This window comes from Osmerus mordax, chromosome 19 (genome assembly GCF_038355195.1).
Source record: "Osmerus mordax isolate fOsmMor3 chromosome 19, fOsmMor3.pri, whole genome shotgun sequence".
In the NCBI taxonomy this organism is placed as follows: domain Eukaryota; kingdom Metazoa; phylum Chordata; class Actinopteri; order Osmeriformes; family Osmeridae; genus Osmerus; species Osmerus mordax.
Window position 1 is genome coordinate 942898 of NC_090068.1, and position 21458 is coordinate 964355.

Genomic DNA, 21458 nt, shown 5'->3' on the forward strand with positions numbered 1-21458 from the left:
GTGCAAACCACTGTTTCACACACTGTTTGGGAAACATCTGAAAACAGTTCTTGCGTATTTAATATAAATAATGATATGAGAGTTGTACAAACAAAGAAAAATCACACATTACAAATCCAGTCTTTGAGGGGTTTCTAGCCTTAAACCTAGAATGCCTGAAAACCCATTTTGTCTACACTCATTACCTCCACATACAGCATCAAAATAAGAAATATCAATCAACTACATTTTAGCCCTGAGTCTACCTAGCCCGAAAAGCCCACAGGTGCCACTGGGTCAATCATCACAGATGTTGGTGCTAAATCACTTTCTGGAAAAAGTGAAAAGGTATCTGGATGAGGTAGATAACCAACAGGCTGACCTGAGTGCATATTCATTGGGCTAACATGAGAATGTTGAGAACAGGAATCCCTGCCACCGTGACTATTCCTGTCAACAAAACCATGTTCGTGACTATGTCCATGCGCTTGGCTATGGTTATGACTGCAGCCATGCCCGTGGCAATGCTCGTGACTGTGTCCGTTATTAAACCCAAAGTTATATGCCAGGGCATATCCGTGGCTGTGTCCATGTGGGGCTGAGTGTGGAATAGGACTATATTGAGTGTACGAGGAGTGTGGCCAGCCTTCATACATCTTTGGTGTGGCCTCTGTAGCCTGGAGGCTTGAGAGAGTGGAGACTGGAGCATAGGCTTGGACTGGATAGGACCCTGGGGTTGGGGTGATTCTGCAATTTATGATAAAGTTAGAAAGAATTAGTGTGCAAGATGGTTGTATTGCCTTTTGTGAAGTTGTACAGTGTATTATGATCAATAAGCAAAATAGTCCTCCTGTTCAGGAGGGTATGTCAGGGTACAATGTTACACATTGGTACTCTTTGAATAACAGCAGGACCAATTCTTCCTTGCAATACAGGTGTCTCAGAAATGCATTCCTAGTCTTTAAAGGCCTAATCGAACCAAAACCCATTTCTGAAATACTGACCGAGGATGAACAACCTTCTTCTTCTCTTCCACAGATGCTGGGATGTACAGGACGCCAATGTTCCTCAGCAGTCTGAAAGGCATCTTCTTGTCAAGGATTGACGCCCTAGCTTCAGACATGTCCAACATAGAGAACCAGCCTTTGCCATCTGTTTAACAACCGCAAGTTAAGGAGGTAAGGCCTATGTGTATTGGATAGTAAGTATTATTCATATGTACTAGAAGACAGACATAAACAGTACTGATTTACTTACTGGAAAGTTTGGATACAAGTCATTACACATGCAATTCAAAGTAAAATTTCCAAAGATCTTGAGGAAATGGGGTAAGGATACAGATCCACCCTGTTGCAATGGCAACAATGTTACAGAGGAACACAGTTTGTGGGACCAGTAGTGATATGATCATCAGAAACAGCCATGGCAGGGCCAACGTGGGCACACTGACCCCAAATAGGACGGCCTTGGTCATACGGGATTGCATTGTAGTCACACTGAGTAAGGCTAGAGAAATAGGGACCAACCCTTCCACCTGGTCTTGAAAGGATGTATCCAAAACAATGAGTTGTAGTGTAGTGTACAACACCCCGGTGATGGTAGAGAGTAGTAGAAATAGGAAGATAAAGTGGACAGTCCCCAAACTCTTTTCAATGTTACTGCCTAGGGGCGCCACAACCCCTACACTGAGGAGTAGTTGAATCATGGTCTTGTGGTGGAAGGAGTATGTAAGCAGCTTGTGTACTGTAAATGGAAGGTATAGCATCGTTAACACATGTCTGGTAGGGGTAAAGTACAGATTCACAAAGTACATTTTGTGTGTGTATAGCCTATACACACACAAAATGTAAACGATGAGACATACGTTTGACTTTACGTTTAAAGACACAACTGGGGTGTTAGTAGGCTACTACCATGGTATGACTGAAGACATTTATGTTTTACTACCATATATTAAGTGAAGCTGCCTTACCATGCCCATTGACAAAAGCACTAGTCCCAAGACTGAATACATCCTGTGCTAAACTGAAATGTGAGATCACGATAAATAATGCGCAGGATACGATGATCACAGTCACAATCCCACTAGTGAGGCTGATCTGTGGCGTAAAATTCTTAAACCTATGGATGACATCTTTGAAAACAATTCTGGAGATCATTTTTAAATTAAATCATAAATTTTAATCCACTTTTTGTGCCTACTTCCCAAGATAGCGGCTTAATCAGTCGTGACTCTCCTAGCTAGCTGGCTAACATGTCACACTTCCTGGACTCGAAGCAAAGTGAGTGCTGATTGGTCAGTTGTCAAAAGGGACGTAGCAATACAGCTCAACACAGTCGGATTAATTCGGCTAATTATTAGTTCGAACACATAGTTAACACGTTCATGTAAGTTTAAGAATGTTTTGTTATTTACGAGACAATCCCGTTTGAAATTTCCCCCGGGCTTAGTAAATACATTTGCAACTGCTTTAAGGCAGGGGCGGAGCCAGAAGTTGAGGAATAACGCCTGGGACCGACTAGGCGGTCTAACGGGCGACCCGCACTCGCTCAAATTATAGTGATGTGTCGTTCGTGAACGATTCGTTCATTTTGAACAAATCCTTACAAGGACTCGGGAGTAACGAGTCCTCTCAAAGAGTGATTCGTTCATTTTCTCGTGGCCGCGCATCGGGACTGTTGCATAGGCTCAAATCATTCGTTCATTTCCCGACTCGGTCTTCGGGTACGAGTATTTGGATCATTTTTCACGTGACCCGCATAGGCTATGTAGTGGCAGCTAGAGGAAACGAATTATTCGTTCATTTCCCGACTCGGTCTTTCTACGAGTCTTTGGATCATTTTTGAATCTTCAGGTATTGCAGACATTTATTACACACCTTATGGATACGAAAATGCACCAGAGACACTCCATATACAAATGCATGTTTTTGCCCATATGACAGCATAATGTTCAACCACACTCAACAACACAAAACAAATTATAAAGGACAAATAAAACCATACAATTGCAAATCAACACTGTTAAGTCTTTGTTTCAATAATGTTAGAAACTCAGGAATGATATGATGTTCGGGCAGGCAGGACAACCACGTGTGAAAACGGTTTAAGAAACGCGTCACTGGCTCACAGTCGAGGCTCTAAAATAGTAATAGAAAAGGAGTTGACTGACGACGGGGAAACGGGGAGACGGGGAAATACAATTGACTTGAATGTCTTTATCCCTTGGATATCTTCAAGCACTGCTCACAGCCGCATGGCGACGTTATCTTTGTAAACGTTACATTAGTGCGTGTGATGTGTATGTAGCCTATGGCGTGCGGAAAGGGACATGGAGAACCTGCCTAGGGAGACTGTCGTGTGACATCTACTTCTGGATAATAAAGAATATATTGTGCTTATTAAAGTTATGCATTGTGCTTATTAAAGTTATGAACTTAGAAGTGTGCTCAGGCTTAAACATTGGGTCTCACACTGGGTGTGGGAAGCAGGCTGTTCTTTGTGTCTCTATCTCTTCATTTTCAGAAACAACCTTGAAACCGGGTGGAGACGGCACCCGAGCAGGTGGGACGCGTAGGCAAGAACAACTCCCTGATGCACGAGAGAACAAGCTCAACCCTTTTTTAATACTTGTGTTTCAATTGCACTGTATAAATATATGCTGGGGAGGGACAGATAGACAGTTGGACTTTGTGAACCAGCCCAAAACTCTGTTGCGGGTAGGGAAACTTAGACAACCCCAGAGCTCTGTACTTGTTGATTTCCAACTACTGCATTAAAGCTGATATTATCGGACCTCTGCGACTCCAGACCACTCTTTCTAGAACACAGATTTGGGTCATTGAATACCATCATTACATATTGGAATAGACACACAGACTTTAAATCCTTCAATAAGTTTATGGCAGGCCTAGTTTATGGCAGGCCTAGTGTATGGAAGGCCAAGTGGGCAAGTATTAAGACGCCCCCGTGTGTCAACCACGCGTAATTGACGCCGACTTTGCATGCAAAGACGGAGTCCATTACATTTACATTTATTCATTTAGCAGACACTTTTATCCAAAGCGACTTCCAAGAGAGAGCTTTACAAAGTGCATAGGTCACTGATCATAACAAGATAGCCAAAAACATCGCGAATAGCCAAAACATGAAGCACACATTGTGAACAACCAAAGTAAGTGCCAAAGGGAAGAACCATAAGAGCATGTAGTTAAACAATTACAATTAAACAACATGAACAGCTATAAGTGCAAGTGTACCTGTGGAAAAAAGCAAGCAACAGTAATGAAACAATATATCACAGCGAGAACAAAAATTTAAATCAGTTACCATTAACCACAAGAGCAACAAGTCTCTAAGCAAGAGTCATTGTGATCCTTGAGGAAACTAACATCAGGTCAAGGGAACCGTTCCTAAGTACCGTTGTACTCCCGGAACAAGTGCGTCTTGAGCCTTTTCTTGAAGGTGGAGAGACAGTCAGTGTCTCTGATGGAGGTGGGGAGTTGATTCCACCACTGGGGGTCCAGACAGGAGAAGAGCTTGTGTTGGGACCGGGCGGTCTTGAGCGGTGGGACCACCAGGCGGTTGTCTGAAGAAGACCGTAGGTGGCGGGTGGGGGTGTAAGGCTGCAGGAGAGACTTGATGTAGACGGGTGCAGTCCCGTTCACTGCTCGGAAGGTCAATACCAGGGTCTTGAATCTGATACGGGCCATGATAGGTAGCCAGTGGAGAGAGATGAGGAGCGGGGTAACATGGGAGCGTCTGGGTAGATTGTAGACCAGGCGGGCCGCCGCGTTCTGAATCCTCTGAAGAGGGCGGGTTGCACATGCTGGGAGACCAGCGAGCAGAGAGTTGCAATAGTCCAACTTGGAGAGGACGAGTGCTTGGACTAGCAGCTGGGTGGAGTGCTCAGACAGGTATCTCCTGATCTTCCGGATGTTGTAGAGGGTGAATCTACACGACCGGGAGACCGCAGCAATGTGGGCCGTGAGGGAGAGCTCGTCGTCCATGGTAACCCCAAGGTTCCTGGCAGAGGATGAAGGGGTCACCGTCGCAGATACCAGGGTGATTGAGAGATCGTGGGAGATGGAGGGTTTAGCCGGGATGATGAGAAGTTCTGTTTTGGCGAGGTTCAGCTGGAGGTGGTGCTCGGTCATCCAGGCGGAGATGTCTGTGAGGCAGGCCTCAATCCTAGCTGAGATCCCCGGATCGGTCGGGGGGAACGACAGGTACAGCTGCGTGTCGTCAGCATAGCAGTGGTAGGAGAAGCCATGGGAGGTGATGATTGGTCCAAGTGAGGTGGTGTACAGAGAGAAGAGGAGGGGTCCAAGGACGGAGCCCTGTGGGACACCAGTGGAGAGCTGGCGAGGGCCCGACAGTTTGCCTCCCCAGGAAACCTGGTAGGATCTTCCCGACAGGTAGGATGAGATCCACTGGAGTGCAGTGCCAGTGATGCCCATCTCAGAAAGTCTGGCGAGCAGGATCTGGTGGTTAACCGTATCAAACGCTGCAGAAAGGTCCAGCAGAATGATAACGGATGACCTGGAAGCCGCTCTGGCAGACTGGAGGGCAGTGGTGACTGAAAGGAGGGCAGTCTCTGTGGAGTGGCCAGTCTTGAAGCCCGATTGGTTGGGGTCAAGCAGGTTGTTCTGAGAGAGAAAGTTAGACAGTTGGTTAGATACAGCACGTTCAATTGTTTTTGAAAGGAAGGGTAACAGTGATACCGGTCTGTAGTTCTGGAGAACGGCAGATTACCATTACGCCGTTACGCCGACATCCATACAAAGACGGCGCCCGTCTTTTTCGCCTCAAATCGAACCGTGTCACGTGACACGTTCAAAGCACGCGTTTATTTAGACGCGTGCTTTGTGACACGTTAAAAGCACGTGTCTAAATAAACGCGTGCTTTGAACGTGTCACGTGACACGGTTCGATTTGAGGCGAAAAAGACGGGCGCCGTCTTTGTATGGATGTCGGCGTAACGGCGTAATGGTAATCGAACCGTGTCACGTGACACGTTCAAAGCACGCGTTTATTTAGACGCGTGCTTTTAACGTGTCACAAAGCACGCTAATTCCATACAATCATGGAGACCGCTATGCCAAGCGTCTGCAATCATGGAGGCCGCTACGCCAAGCGTCTGCAATGATGGACGCCGCTACGCCAAGCGTCTGCAATGACGGACGCCGCTACGCCAAGTGTCTGACATTATGTGGTAAGTTAGCTATGCTATGATGTGGCTAGCTAGCTATCAATGGGAGAAAAACATGAAAGTACATGATCAACCTGGCATTCCAGGTTAAGAATACCAATGGAGGCTGTGTTGGAAATCGTAAATCAAACTTTTGTCAGCATTTTGAGTGGAAATTTCATTTGCCTTTGTACAGGTGTATTCGTGCTCGTCGGGCTGGCCCACGCAGCGGAATGACAGTTTACTGGCCGCTCTGTCCATTCGCGCACCTCAAAGTTGCGTATTGATCAGACAACAAGACACGCTTATCAACTCGATTACTATTGATCAAAACAGAACGAGAAAACATACTTCTTGAAACTTACTATTGAGAACATATTCGCTGACATGCATTGCACGCGTGATGAACACAGCTTCTTCTTTTTTTTTCATCGCAGACTTTTTTTGGCCTTTGGTGCTCGGGATTTGTCATTGGCGCTCGGGAAAACTGCTTTGGCGCGCGCCAAAATGTTCTCTATGCAGGGAAAACCCTGCACTAACAGAAACCAGCAGACTGTTATAACATGATACAAAAGTGTATTTGTCACTAGCCTATTGATATTGCTCATAATATTAAGCTTTAACACACTTTGGTAATAATGTGACCTCTGACCTACACTAGTGTCACAGGCATTTCCTAGTCACACCTCACAAAGAACTAACTTATGGCTATGCAGGCATAAGCAAACAGCAACATGTCAGTTTATCAATGATACTAAAATCAAAATAATTCATAAAAAGCAAAATAATTCATAGATTCTCTATATTTCTCTCCTGGAATTGACCAAGGGTTATGTTCTCATTAGCTTGATATAGCAGGGGATAGATCAAACATTATTTATTATTTTCAGAGTATTCCAAACTGTATAAAAGTAATAAAATAACCATTATATTTAATTATTGTTAACTGATCAGTGGTTAAGGACAAACCTCTTCAATACACAGTAGTCTAGGGCTGTAGGGTCAGATGCTATACCTCCAAAACAAAATGTAAGGCTGTATCAAAAATGGGAAAAATATCAGTTAGTTAATAGTTAATAACATGTAGACTACATATTAATCTATTTTCAGTCTTTAAAAATGCAGTGTTTTGGCTACACAAAGGATAGAATGAAAGTGGCATAGACTACAAAAAGATATTACGATATTATCCACTGCCTGTCTTGTCCTTCTGAAAGTTGTTAAATTGAATAGGCTGAACATCAACATGTAACATCAAGTATAGCCTATAATGTCAGGTGGCTGAGTGGTTAGGGAATCGGGCTAGTAATCAGAAGGTTGCCGGTTCAATCACCGGATGTGTCAAATGACGTTGTGTCCTTGGGCAAGGCACTTCACCCTACTTGCCTCAGGGGAATGTCCCTGTACATACTGTAAGATTTGTAAAAATGAATAAAACCAGAACAAGAACATTTATCAACCGATTGAAACAAATTGATTTTTAAAATATCAGATCAAGTAATGATAGAAAAAGAAATAATCCACCCTCTCCCTTATAACCCTAGAGACCTCCGCATCCTTATAAATTCTTTGTAGAAGAACGTCCTCCTCTGCAAAAACCACAAAATCGCACCACTGCATTCCAGTGATAAGCAGCTGGCCTTGCACCTGCCAATAGTAGCTGTGGCCTGGCTTCAGGCGCAAGGCGCCACTCTGCATGTGCAGGTACCCGCAGTCCAAATAGCTCTTCACGTTGGGGCACTTCACCTCCACTAGCCCGAATGGTGGTGCCTCCGTTGGATCAAAAACGACACCATCTGGAGAAGATCCGAGCCAGGGAGCATCTGGATGAATGACAAATCCTGATGGCCAATAGTTGACATTTTTAATATGGGCATATTCTTGAATAGCTACTGGCTCCAGTGCCAGCCCCCTCTTCATCAAGGTTGTCTGAACCCCACCTTTGCGGATGCGTTCTGCAAGGTTCTCTGCAGAGCTGTGACCTCGGACATGGCACACCTCCCGGAACCTGGATGAGGTGAGCCTTATCTTCCTCAGGCTGTGCCACTCTGCACTGCTACTCTGTTCCCTTGTGGCCATCTCAATGGATCTTGCCATGTCGAAAGTGATGTTAAGCGACATGACGTTTAGGTGTTGTTGGTGAGTGCACACAAAGGAACATGTGGTTGGGTCCAGCCTGTGACCATCTAACAAAAAGGGGTGGTGGAGGGGGTGCGTCTGGGTGGTGGATGATTACCCTACTCACTAGCACTGGGTGCTGGTATGAAATAGGGCTGCCTTCTTGAACGGTCCCAAAGGCTGAATCGACGAGGGGGACATCATTACTTATGGAGAGTGTGGTAATTAGAGGAGCAAGGTCTGCCGTGAAGTCCTGGTATGCCTCGTCGACCTTCAGGACATCTGGGTCTGGCAAGTCCCCCCGCACTGCTTTGTAGCGCTTGCTCCTTTTAAAACAGTTATGTCATAATTTGAAAAAAGATTTACTCAAAACAAAAATAATCTGACAATGACTGCAGAATACATTATTACTTGACAGTGAATATTATCTTACACCATCAGCAGCTGTGTACTGTCTCGACTTGGGTTTTGTTGAGATGAAGACCATGTTACCCACTCTGCCTGGTTTCACACCCTATCAAGTAATCAAACAAACAAATAAACCTTAAGGACAGAAGTTGGTTAGCCACCATAACATACCATCACAAAGTACAATAACTAACTGTAATAGATGTGGTAATGATGCGCCTGTTTTGTCTTCATTGTGCTTTGTAAACAAGGTGGGTAGAGTTTATATCCAATTTCAAAAATAAATGAAACATAAACTATTTGTTATTAGCCTTAGTTCTTAAGTACTTACCAGTCTTCGTGGTTTATGCCATCGCTGCGAGTAGGTGGTTTGCATGCAAACCACCTACTCTTCTGGCGGTGAATTGTTGAATTGTTGACAGACGTCAAAACTTGACGTCTGTACACATTAAAATGTAACGTCTGTACACGAACGACAATTCAGACGTTTTGGCACAGTTGGCGTTCCATATTATTTAGACGGGTACTTTGAACGTGTCACGGTTCGATTTGAGGCGAAAAAGACGCCGACTTTGTATGGAAGTCGGCTCAATGGACGCCGTCTTTGCATTGCAAAGTCGGCGTCGGAGAGCTCTACGTGCACCTCCTGATTTTCCTGACTATCCGTCCGTCTGTCATTTTACGGATACCCCTTGGCTGTGATTGGTCCGTGTTAAGAACCGCTTGCGTCAGGGGCGGGGTTGCCGTGACCAACAAGACGAACAGAATCCTTTGACCGCCATTGCTTTTACAAAAAATCAAGTTTTTACAAATCATATTTTAGCTAAACAGTACAATGTTAATCAGCATCTGAATTAAAATGTGACGAGAAATGGGCAGTGTAGTTGCTGAAAATGTGCTTATTTTATTGATGAAATGGCTCATTTGTAAATTTGCTCAGAGTTTTCGATAACCTAGCTAGCATCGCAGTGCAGCGCCACCTACTCTTCTGGCAGTGAATAGTTTTCAGCACCCACAGCCTTCGGAGTACTATAAATTCAACAAATCCGTCCGACTCCGTCCGTCTGTCTGTCCGTAACGGAGTCGGAGTAGTATAATTCGGCCTTTAGCCTGGTTTTCAATCGTCATATAGTCTCTAGCTAGCTTTTGATCAGTCAGTGTCACTGTCGTGTGTATGCATGACAAAGGGGTGCGGCTAACAGTGTTCACACTGCAGCGACGCGAAGTTACGTAATGTGACGAGACTGAATTTGAAAGTACAAAAAACCCACCAGGAGCACCGACAACGTCGGCAACCCTGCGCCAGGCTTGAACGCACTGCAAGGGCTGCATAGACGTTCATTTGGAATAGACCAACCGGCCTGGGGGAAAGGGGGGCCTGACAACCGTGTTGCTCAATCTTCTGCCGACATTTTTTATTAGTAGTAAAAAAAATTATAAGGCCAACGGCCCTCCGGCCCAAAAGCGCTTCGGCCTACCGGGAATTCATAGATTCGACGTAGATAGGTGGCTGTGACGTAGATAGGTTGGGTTTTTACCCGCCTATACAAAACCTGAGCTGAAAATGGGTGAGAAACTGTTCAACGGTCTAACTCCACATTTCAGTACGACAAAGTTTTCGCGCTTTGCACATGCTTTCTGCAACTAAATTCACACGTATATAATGTACTGAGAAGCAAATCATGGAATTAGCTTTACAGCATCTTTAAGTCTGGCCTTTAGCTGAGACATTCATTAACAGTCAGACTTGTACGGAAGCCATTCCAGCAATGTCTTGGCTGTGTGCTTCAGGTCATTGTCGTGCTGCAAGGTGAACCATCGCCCCAGTCTGAGGTGCAGTCTGGAGCAGGTTTTCTATAATGACCTCTGTATTTGGATAGACATCAGACTCTTATCCTGACCACAGCCAAGCTGCTGACTACTTTTGTAAACTATGGATCGTTTAAGATTTATGGATTCACAAAATTCTAAAAACGTGTAGACTAATGGGCAAATGCCAATTTCATTCATTTACAATTACATATACAGGGAGTCAGGTGGCTGAGCGGTGAGGGAGTCGGGCTAGTAATCCGAAGGTTGCCAGTTCGATTCCCCGTCATGCCAACTGACGTTGTGTCCTTGGGCAAGGCACTTCACCCTACTTGCCTCGGGGGGAATGTCCCTGTACTTACTGTAAGTCGCTCTGGATAAGAGCGTCTGCTAAATGACTAAATGTAAATATACAACACAATCAAATGTACTAAAAGTGAAAAGGTACAAATAACTTTTGAAGCCACTGTATTTAATTTCTATGTTCCATCCCACCAATCAATTCATATTACCACATTCATCCAAAACCATCTTAAGGCAAAAAACAAAATTCTATGCATTTTCTTTTCTCCACAATAAGTTTATCAAAAAGAATATATACACACACACACAATCCAGATTAAAATTGTGAGAAATTAAGATTTAAAGACAATTATGAAACATACTCTTAAACGATTTTCTTAGGGGTGTTGACATACTGTATAAAATCAATGTTGGAAATCAATTTAGATTAAAGAAAAAAAACGTATAGTTTATGCTAATTTAGTCATTAGACAATGTTGGAATTCCATTAAAATGCATTATTTCTTGCATTCCAAGGAAACAATAACTCCTAACTGCTGTAGTGACAGATTCAATCTTGTTAGATGTGAGATTTCCTCAAGGGAGGAAGGAAGGTCGGATTTTAGAATATTTATACCGGGACCTGTATTGCATCTAATTTCATCCTGGCTCTTGTCACATAACTGGGAACAGAAAGGTCACCGCATCCCCATGACGAAGCTGGGTGCCTCTGCATCATCTTCAGTCTCTTTCTCCTGGAAATCCTCCTCACTGCTGGAGGAAGTCTTCTCTGTTTCTGCCAACAAGGAAAAAAAATGTGTACTTGTGCATTTTTTTTTTTTTACTGTCAAATGGGCGAAGGGGGGGAGGATCTCTCCCATGTAGTGAAAATAGGACAAGGGGTCATAAATCCAAAACTATTTTGTTTTTAAGTAAAGAAAATCAATAAAAATGTATACAAATGCAATTACATCATAAAACATGTCACATATGACATGCAAGACCCTTATAATGTAACCCGTATAATGTGCAATTTTAGTACAGAACATCCCATAAAACATTTTCAAACAATCAATTGAAAGTGAAAGTACCATACATTGTTAGTTCTGAGGCCATCCTTTTCTTCACAAACACAATAAGCACATCAAGGTCAAATCAAGTGTTTGACTCCATAAATGACCAAAATATAACTAAAATCTAAGATCTCAGTGTCAGGGACATAAAAAAAAACAAAAAACAGCAAAATACTCAGATGCCAGGCTGGGCACTTAATGTCCAATGATAAAACACGTCAAATAAACTTCTAACTTGTAAAGTTGCTACAGCCAACAGCTAACACAGCCAGGCATCTACAGAGCTACACTCTGGGGGCATGTTCATGAGCCTCCATCATGTTCATAGCCCCGAGTGTAGCGCTGCAGCTGCCAGGCTGCGTTACCTGCTGGCTGTAGCAACTCGAGCTACATAAAATCAATTGTTTTCGGGGGTTTTGGCCGTACCGCAAGTACTCGGTGACCTAGAGAAACTGAATTTCTTCCTTTCGTTTTTTTTTTTTTTACTCATGCAACGGATGGGATTTGTAATGTAGCGAAATACAATACGACACTCAAAACGTAATCAAGTACATTTAAATTACCGATTTTTAAAAACGACTTAAAATACAAAATACAACAAAGCTACTCAATACAGTAACGTGAGTAAATGTATTTTGTTACTTTCCACCTCTGGTCCTGTGTCATTTTTTTCTGCATGCCTTTCTGTATACCAGCTGTTGTTTCTTATGTATGTGTTTAATATACAATTCTGCTCTCTGAACTTAATGCCTCAGAGAGACATTGCAGAAAACCATTTTCATGTCTTTGATACATTTATTATTCCTAAATCCTACATCTTGTCTTAGGTTACTCTCTCTCTCCACTAAGCTGACCGATGAATGCATATTAACTCCATAACCTAGACAGAAAAAAAAAATCTTCCACACTTAACAGATGTTGTTATACCTTCATCTTGGGTAGATGCCAGCTTTGATTTCTTTGTCATCAGTTTCTTCTGCTTCAGCTTTTCCCTAGTGAAAACAAAACAACGCAAATCCACGGTCAGCTCCATCCAAAGAACAGTATGACGGAAACCCTTCCGACATCCATCTTTTGAAAGGCTTTAGGGCCTACCTCTTCTTCCTGCGTTTGGCTGTCCTCTCATCAGCTGCCAGTTTGTTTTCCTCAACCTTGTCTAGATAATCCAAATCCTTTCTTTGCTGCAAAAGACAATGCATAGAAAACATGTATATTCTAGAATTGCATCTGCAAGTACTACTCCAACAAAAAAAGATTAACACTTTTCTCTTTTGGTCACAACATTGGTTGAACTTAATTATCAACCTTTTCAGTCATCTTGTCCAGGAAGTCTTGTCTTTGGTACTCTCGTCGGCGGAGGTGTCTGTACACATGGAATTCCCCGCTGCCAGCACCTGCACTGGAGCCTGACATAGGGGAGATTTGCATTAGGATTCATGTTAATAACATTAACAATGTAAAATATACTTTTAATTAAATTGTGACCATATATTAATTGTTAGCTTAGTAACAACAAGACACATTCTTGTAGATTCTTGTTGTTGGTTGGCTGGTAGGTGGCATGTAACTGTATAAACCAAAGAGTATAGTCGACAAGAGGCGAAGCGCTAGTGTGTTTTTGACAACTGCCCACTAGATGGTGCAAAGGTAGCGATGCAGCCATTTTGGACTGTAGCTGTTTATCATCCGAAGAACGCTAAGAATGTACTTGCGTTCTTGAGAAGTATGTACTTGCTTTCTTGAGAAGAACGTTCTTGCCAAGCATCTTGCAAGACCGCGAGGACAGGCAACGATTTGAGATGCGTGTGTTCTTGCAATGACTTCTGGGAAATCAGATGCGTTCTTGCATCACCATCCGATGCATCCTCAAGAAAAGGGGGGGGATCAAGAACATTTCCGGGTATTTTTGGCGTTCTTGGTGACTTGTTCTTTGGATTGGAACCGTACTTGGGCCATGAAAGATGACGTCAAACGAGTTTGCAAGAACGGAAAAAAACGTGGATTAGGGGTGGGCGATATGGCCAAAATCTTCTATCACGGTATGAGTAATTTTATATCACGGTTACGGTATATATCACAGTTTATTACACGGCTGTTCTTAATGCTGTAGAATGCTCCATTCACTTGAATGGGGCTTCCCAACGTTCTGCGGTGAACAATCTTTTCATATTTGACTGTTGCTATGCATATTTGACTGCTGTCAAGGGAAGTGGCCTTTTTGCCACGGATTCACGTCTTTTGTAGCACTCCGCAATTAGTCCGGTAACTTTTCAACCCCAGCGTACTCCGTTGCTTAGCGACGTCAGCTGATTTGAAGCCTAAAGAATGTTCAACGTCTATGAAGTTCAACGTTTTTGGCGAACTATTTCTCTGCTGATCAACACTACGAATGGTAACAAATAAATTGTAAAAAGACACACTGTGTTAAGTAATTTTTTCAGCAAGTAGCCGTGTAATAAGCGGGATAATGTATAGAACCCTCCGCTTTGCGTTGGGGTGCTGTTCGCCCTGTCGGGGCTTATTTTCCTGATAATGACCGGCGTTCTATACATTATCCCTTACATATCTCATGTGAGTAGGGGGGTTATGGCATATATGCTTAATAAGAATGTATGAAATACATAATTTAAACCAATAAAAAAATAAAAATACCGCAGTTGAAACGGTATAGCCAAATCTCTCCCAGTAGACACATTTCTACCGTCGCACGGTATATACCGTCATACCGCCCAGCCCTAACTTGGATTGATAAACAGCCTGTGAGTTAGTCAAAGAGTACTGAAGCACTTGCTGCCTCTATAAGAATGTAAGATGTTTAAGATGATGATTAAGAATGTAAGATAAGTATACCGGGCTCTGATAGAATTCTTTCACCAGACATTTCCTCAGAAATGTATTTGCGCAATTATTATCTGTAAAAAGTACTTTTATCCTAGGCTCATAGGATTTTCCACTGTTTATTTAACTTGTTCTCTTATTACTGTAATAACTTGTAAAGGGATATTTTAATAAATAATTGTGTTATAAATCTTTTGATAGCTGTTTATTTTAAATTTGCTACTAAAGTTTTTAGAATCCAAGATGTTACCCCCTAGGTCCATACTTTGTAAAATTGACCATATTCATTTATCCCACCAGTCTTTTATAAATATTTTCTATTTGATAATATAATATCTATTTTTCCAAATTGACATATTATGTGGACTAAAATTGTGTTTGAATATTAGTTTCCCTTATAGAAGGGCCTATTGTTTTAAAGGCAGCTTAGAAATTAGAACAAAGTCACAAAGTGAAATGTAATGTCAATGTAATCCAAATATTGTAATGTATCTTTGGAGACAGTTATTCCAAAGGACAATCTTTCGTTAATGGGGGTTAGCTAAAGATTGTCCTTTGAAGTATATAGTCTAATACTACCCCCAATAAAAGAACCACTCAATTGGAAATGACTTACAACATCTAAACTTAATATTAAGGATTGACCTTCAGGCTAATTTAGACAGTCAACACAAAGACCGCAGTGCACAATTCTGAATAGTATATTCTTACAAAAACCTTATTCTTAATATATATTTTTTCATAAATAAAAGACACATTCAAATAATTATTTAAAAAATATATAATAATAAATATCGATTTTTGAGCTCAAAGTATCGATACAATGTTGTGAAGCAAAGAATCGCGATTCTGCATTAAATCGATGTATTGGCACAGCCCTACTCCACACCAGCTCGTGACCACTCTGGCTTCAGATGACTTCACCAGCGCAAGATGGCAGCACCCGTATCCGGGATATTTTGGCTTAATTTTTTTACAGTGGGAGGAAGTGGAGACATGTCATCCATTCTTTTTACAGTTTATGGTCGCGACCCACCAGTTGAGAAACACGGTTCTAGATCCTTGCTACAAGATATATCTAAGAAACATAGATTTGACTGTACTTGTGTGTTGTTTTTTTTGTTATTAGACATTCTGTTACTTTCAAGGGTCCTTTGCAAACTGATGTATGATGCAACTTCCTGTCTTTCAGTGGAATTCAAAATAAAAGCTCCAAAATGGTAATTTCTTGATGGTCACACCGCATGATATTTCATAAAATGGGCATACTCGAACAAACTTTGTGTTATATGACAGAAATATCAATACAAGAGCACTGTAATTTCATATAAGACTACAAAACACTTTGGAAATGATGCCAAACAGGGCAGAAAATACATTATGAGCAAAGTTCCAGAAGTTTCCAAAATAGCGGTCATGCCTGACCGGTCGCACCACATGATATTTTGACACTTTCAGTAACAAACAAATTAGAAATGCCATAACATTTTTGAAAAATGAATGTGGTTACATAAAGGGGAGAGACTAAATATAAATATTTATATTTTCTATAAATCTAGACCATTTTTATCTGGAGAAAATGCAGTCGAACAGTACATTTAGGCGTCATGTCATTGACTCAAAAATGAAATGTACGAGAGTCTGGTAGGAACAGGCTAGAACCCCACTCAGGGCTTCTGCAGGTTTCAGTAAGTCAAATTTAAGACCTTTTTAACCCTTGTGTTATCTTCGGGTCATTCTGACCCATCAGTCATTGTGACCCACCGTCGTATTGCGACAACTTTACCGCATACAAAAACAAAGTGAAGCATTTTATTTTATCCGTTGGGCTGTCTCAGACCCCCCACATTGCAAAGATTAAAATAAAAAAAATAAAAATGAATTTGGTAAACACAACGATGGTTTGTTATGAACCTTTAGGTCATGTAACCCGAAGTCAGCACAAGGGTTAAGACCATAAAGATCGAAATTTAAGACCTACACAACGTATTATCCAAATTCAAATCAAAGAAATTCTGAAAAAATCATTTTATTTAAATTAATTCAGTCATTGAAAAAGCATTAATTTTACACATAGGTTAATCATATTAGTAACATTCCACACCCAACATCGTGCCAAATCCCCAAAACCTTACCCCCAAAATAAAAATAGGGTCAAACAAACTTGCCCTCAAAAAGAGAAAGCGTGTGACTCCAGCGCCTTCACAGTTCACACCCAATTTAATATTTTTTTGGCAAAGTTTGCAGCGAGCCTCGTACCTGGAGCTGGGTACCGCTTGTAACCAACAGCGGAAATCGCTGTGATCTAGCCATGTCTCGTTGAAAGTACACTTTCCCATTTTCCACACGTAGCCGAACTTTAACAAACTGTGAAGGCCGAATTATACTTCTCCGACTCCGTTACGGACAGACGGAGTCGGACGGATTGGTTGAATTTATAGTACTCCGAAGGCTGTGGGTGCTGAAAACAATTCACCGGCAGAAGAGTAGGTGGCGCAACGTTTTTTTATAAGTCGTCGTCGAGTGTTTATCGAGCTAGGTTATCGAGAAGTCGGAGCAAATGTACAAATTAGCCGTTTCATCAATAAAATACGCACATTTTCAGCAACTACACTGCCCATTTCTCGTCCCATTTTAATTCCGATGCTGATTTACATGTACTGTTTAGCTGAAACATGAATTGTGAAACGTTACAGCAATGGCGGTCAAAGGATTCGGTTCGTCTTGTTGGTCACGGCAACCCCGCCCCCGCCCCTGACGCAAGCGGTTCTTAATACGGACCAATCACAGCCAAGGGGTATCCGTAAAATGACGGACGGATGGATAGTCAGGAAAATCAGGAGGTGCACGTAGAGCTCTCCGAGGGGCTCGGAGAGGGCACGGAGAGGGCGTTCCTTGACGGAGAGGGCGTTACCTGTCTCGGTCTCCGTAAAAACGCAGAGGTATAAATCGGCCTTGAGGAGACGCAGACGTATTTCGCGGTCAGGTATTGCATTTATCACAGGATTTGTAGTTTTTATCACCGCATACGTACCAACACCAAGATCCCACAGAAATAACTACAACAAGCCTTTATAAAAATGCTGCGGCCAGTGTTTCTGTAAATGAACGAGGGTAAAACTTTTTTTTAGACTTGACTAGATTAAATTTAAGACCTCGGATGAAAATCTAGCCGTTTTAAGACTTTTTAAGGCCTTAAATTTTTTATTTAGAATTTAAAACTTTTTAAGACCCCGCGGAAACCCTGGCACTGTACACGAGCAGAATTTTACTGCCAAAGTAGACTTGACCTATGAGACTGTGCCAAGCGCTCGCTCGCAGCTACCTGAACAACTCTCGGTTGTTGAATTTGTACGCGAGTACTTACATCTTGCAAGTGAAAAGTGATGTGCTCCTGTTAAAGAATATAGTTATACGCTCGCGACTTTTGGCACAAATCTGACGCCAGTTGTTTTGTTGGACTGAATAAACGACTACAATTTAAAATGTTTTACAAAACTGAAATACAAGATGCACTTGCTTAGACAGTTATTGTTGAAGCTAGTGTTTTGTATATTATTTTACACAAGGGCTCAATGAACCGCCGGCTGCGAGTGCATCATGCACGGTAGGATGCAGGGGAGAATACAACCTACCCATGACATCGCGCACAAACTCCGGAGGAGCCCTGGGGTTCCACTCTTTCGGTCGGTCTGGGATAGGCGCAGGTTTATCCTATAAAAAACAACAAATGCAAACCAGTTAGCTAGCGCTGGCCTTGTATTTGCCAAGCCCTGTTGTCTTACCAGCCACTAAACTCAATACAGCGACTAAAGCTAGTTCAATTTCATCGAGGTATTTGAGCCACCTAAAGTTATTCTATAATAAAACATTGCTTGCATGATCCAAAGTAGATTGGTAGCTATGTAGCTGTTATGAGAAGCCAGTAACCAAAGCTTAGCCAGTAAAAAGCTAGTTACCGTAGAGATAGTACTGAAGAGAAGATAACCTGTCTAAACACTTACAGGATTGCGCATTAGTCTCTCCAACTTCAGACGCTGTTCCTCTGCAGGGGTTTTAGCTATGATCAAAGGTTGAGATTCCTTTCCACCTGGTTTCCCAGCTCTCCCATTCTTCTCCTTGGACGCCGCCATGATTCGAAAACTGTCTTCCTCGACAATCGAATGGGAGTATAGTAGACTCCTCTCAATCCATTATATACCGCCATCTAGCGGCCTGGAGTAGTATCCCCTTGCAGAACTGAAACATAATTAGCCCACATTGCCAAGTTCCCTTCATTGCAATGTCCAATTCCAATCCAAGTTTGTGTTCCAGGGGATACACATTTGTAATAATATGTGACATTGTACTGTACAATTGTGACCAAAACAACTTTGAAGAATCAAAATATAAGAAAATATGCTCCGTGGTTTCAATTTCAATTCCACAAAATTGACAAGAGTTTTCTCCAATATCAAACTTTGAATGAAGGAATGAAGGATGAAGTTCTTTCACTTTAGGGAGACTTGGAAAGGTAAGATAACTCATTCTCGTTTCCTTCACCTCCTCCGGGATAAAATCTTTGAGAACATAATGTTTCATTTTGTTTGGATTAAGTCTATCAATGAATATATTTCTCACATATTTGTTGTTGCATTTATGATCTTTAATTTTTACCCAGACAAGGAGATGGGAGCGAGAATGTCACAGAGTGATGTGAAAGAATCCCTTTTACCAATAATACTATGGGTTTTGGTATGGCTTTTACAACCGTATAAAACTCTTTAGGATGACATACAAACCCATGTTTTAAACAAAAATCATTGTAATAAAGAAAATTACCAGTTATCCATCATGTCCAATAGGGATTTTTTTAAATATCGAACCCAGTTTTCATAAAATAAAGATTTGTTGTGGTGCAGAACAAAACGATTGTTCCAAATCCAAGTTTTGTGTGGACAAAAATTGTGAGAAAATGCAAATTTCCAACATAAGAGAACTTGTTGATGGAATGCAGACGATTTAAGAAGTAATTTGGATAACTCAAAGTCACATCTAATCAAAAAATCCAGGCCACCTATTTCCCCAAATATTGAAGAAGAGACCGTAACCATAAACTTTCTGTATTGCAAAGAAATGATCTAAACCATTTAGTTTTTAAAACACTATTCATTATTTCTAAGTCAATAACATTTAACCGCCTTCGTAATTGTGAACTAAATAATTTTTATTTATATAGTGATTCTTATTTTTCCAAATAAAATTAAATATCAGTGTTACATTCTTTTAGTAGGTGGAGTGGGATAGCTAGCGAAGAGGCTGGATGAACAAATTTAGACAGCAGTTCCAGTTTAGTTAACAAAACTCTTCCAAAAATTGAGATCTCTTTGTAGCCAGTTATTGAGAATCAATTCACCAATCAGTCACAAATCACTACGCCAGCGTCTGATACAGCGCCAGCGACGGAAGACAAGAGCATCATATTACCGTTATCGTTTAAGGCTTAGCATTGGGGTTGAGGCTTCCTGAACAAAATGTTATGAAAGTTGAGTTGCTGGGCCGCAGAGCCATAGAAAAAGATGCATAATGTAAATTTGATTATATAACAGATTCAGATAAGAGAAATGTCTCTGTTTTTGTTTAGCACTTGGCACTACCGTAGTAGCGAACATAATTGTCATACTGTGGTGTAGTCGATTCAATTTCTTTTTTTTCTTTTTCATTTATATAGCTCACTTTTAAAACAACAACAGTATCATTTTGCCATTTGAAATCTACTGTAATGACCTGACTAGGTCAGAAAGGAACAATCGTCCAGGCATAAGATGAAGTTCCCGAATTGACATTTATTAACCACACGGTACACAGTCTACTAGTAAGCCAACAGCTGTTTGTTCCTAGCCCACGCTAAATAAAAGAAAGGTAGCCCACAAAACAATAGTGACGTCTCTTGTGAAACCCAGACGTAACAGAAAGAACAGACGCTAAACCTGGCCAAAACTTCGATTGCTCCATCCATCCATCCAGCCCAACCACCCTCCATGCCCCTTCGCCAACCACCAGGCTGCCCGGCATCCGAACATTCTGGGCATTCCCATGATTAGCAGACAGCAGGTTGATTGGCATGTCGGACCCCGCGAACACTACTTGTAAACATCCAACTAACAGCCTAACATATAACACACGTCTTTCGGTGTGGGTCGCTACACTATTTTTGTACTTTAACATTTTACATTTAGTCATTTAGCAGACGCTCTTATCCAGAGCGACTTACAGTAAGTACAGGGGCATTCCCCCGAGGCAAGTAGGGTGAAGTGCCTTGCCCAAGGACACAACGTCAGTTGGCATGACCGGGAATCGAACTGGCAACCTTCGGATTACTAGCCCGACTCCCTCACCGCTCAGCCACCTGACTCCCTTAACTGCTAAGATTCCATGATGAGATGCCTTATCAATCTATTAACGTTACAAAAGATTAACACTGCAGTCTGTTCGCTACCCTGTTTGGTATTGTATAATGCCAGGAATTTCGGGCCCCATGGCAAAAATTCAAAGTCGCCAAAGGGAATCAGTGCAAGCCTATGCAACGCCAACTGTGCCAAAACGTCTGAATTCTCGTTCGTGTATATGGAACGCCGACAGGGTCAAATGTACTCGTAATTTAAACGCGTATTTTTGATCGGACACCCGTTTAGGAAGCGCCTGCAGCTGTTTCATAAGCGGCTGCAGCCGTAAATGTGCAGGCGAAAGTTACACATGAATGTACGCGTTAGTTAACGCTC

The 21458-nt window shown here is 41.9% G+C and overlaps 2 protein-coding genes across 2 annotated transcripts; both read right to left on the reverse strand.

Moving 5' to 3' along the window:
* Positions 1 to 4: 4 nt before the first annotated feature.
* On the reverse strand, positions 5 to 2202 carry LOC136963013 (rhomboid domain-containing protein 2-like). Its single transcript, XM_067256978.1, has 4 exons — positions 1952 to 2202; positions 1318 to 1722; positions 984 to 1131; positions 5 to 726 (listed from the first exon to the last, which is right to left on the reverse strand). Exons 1-4 carry the CDS (start codon positions 2136 to 2138, stop codon positions 246 to 248), a joined length of 1221 nt encoding a protein of 406 aa, XP_067113079.1. The 5' UTR covers positions 2139 to 2202; the 3' UTR covers positions 5 to 245.
* Positions 2203 to 10956: 8754 nt separating this feature from the next.
* Positions 10957 to 18843, reverse strand: prkrip1 (PRKR interacting protein 1). The gene is made up of 6 exons (XM_067257426.1): positions 18702 to 18843; positions 18333 to 18411; positions 13165 to 13265; positions 12955 to 13040; positions 12787 to 12851; positions 10957 to 11582 (listed from the first exon to the last, which is right to left on the reverse strand). Exons 1-6 carry the CDS (start codon positions 18828 to 18830, stop codon positions 11485 to 11487), a joined length of 558 nt encoding a protein of 185 aa, XP_067113527.1. The 5' UTR covers positions 18831 to 18843; the 3' UTR covers positions 10957 to 11484.
* Between the last annotated feature and the right edge of the window lie 2615 nt (positions 18844 to 21458).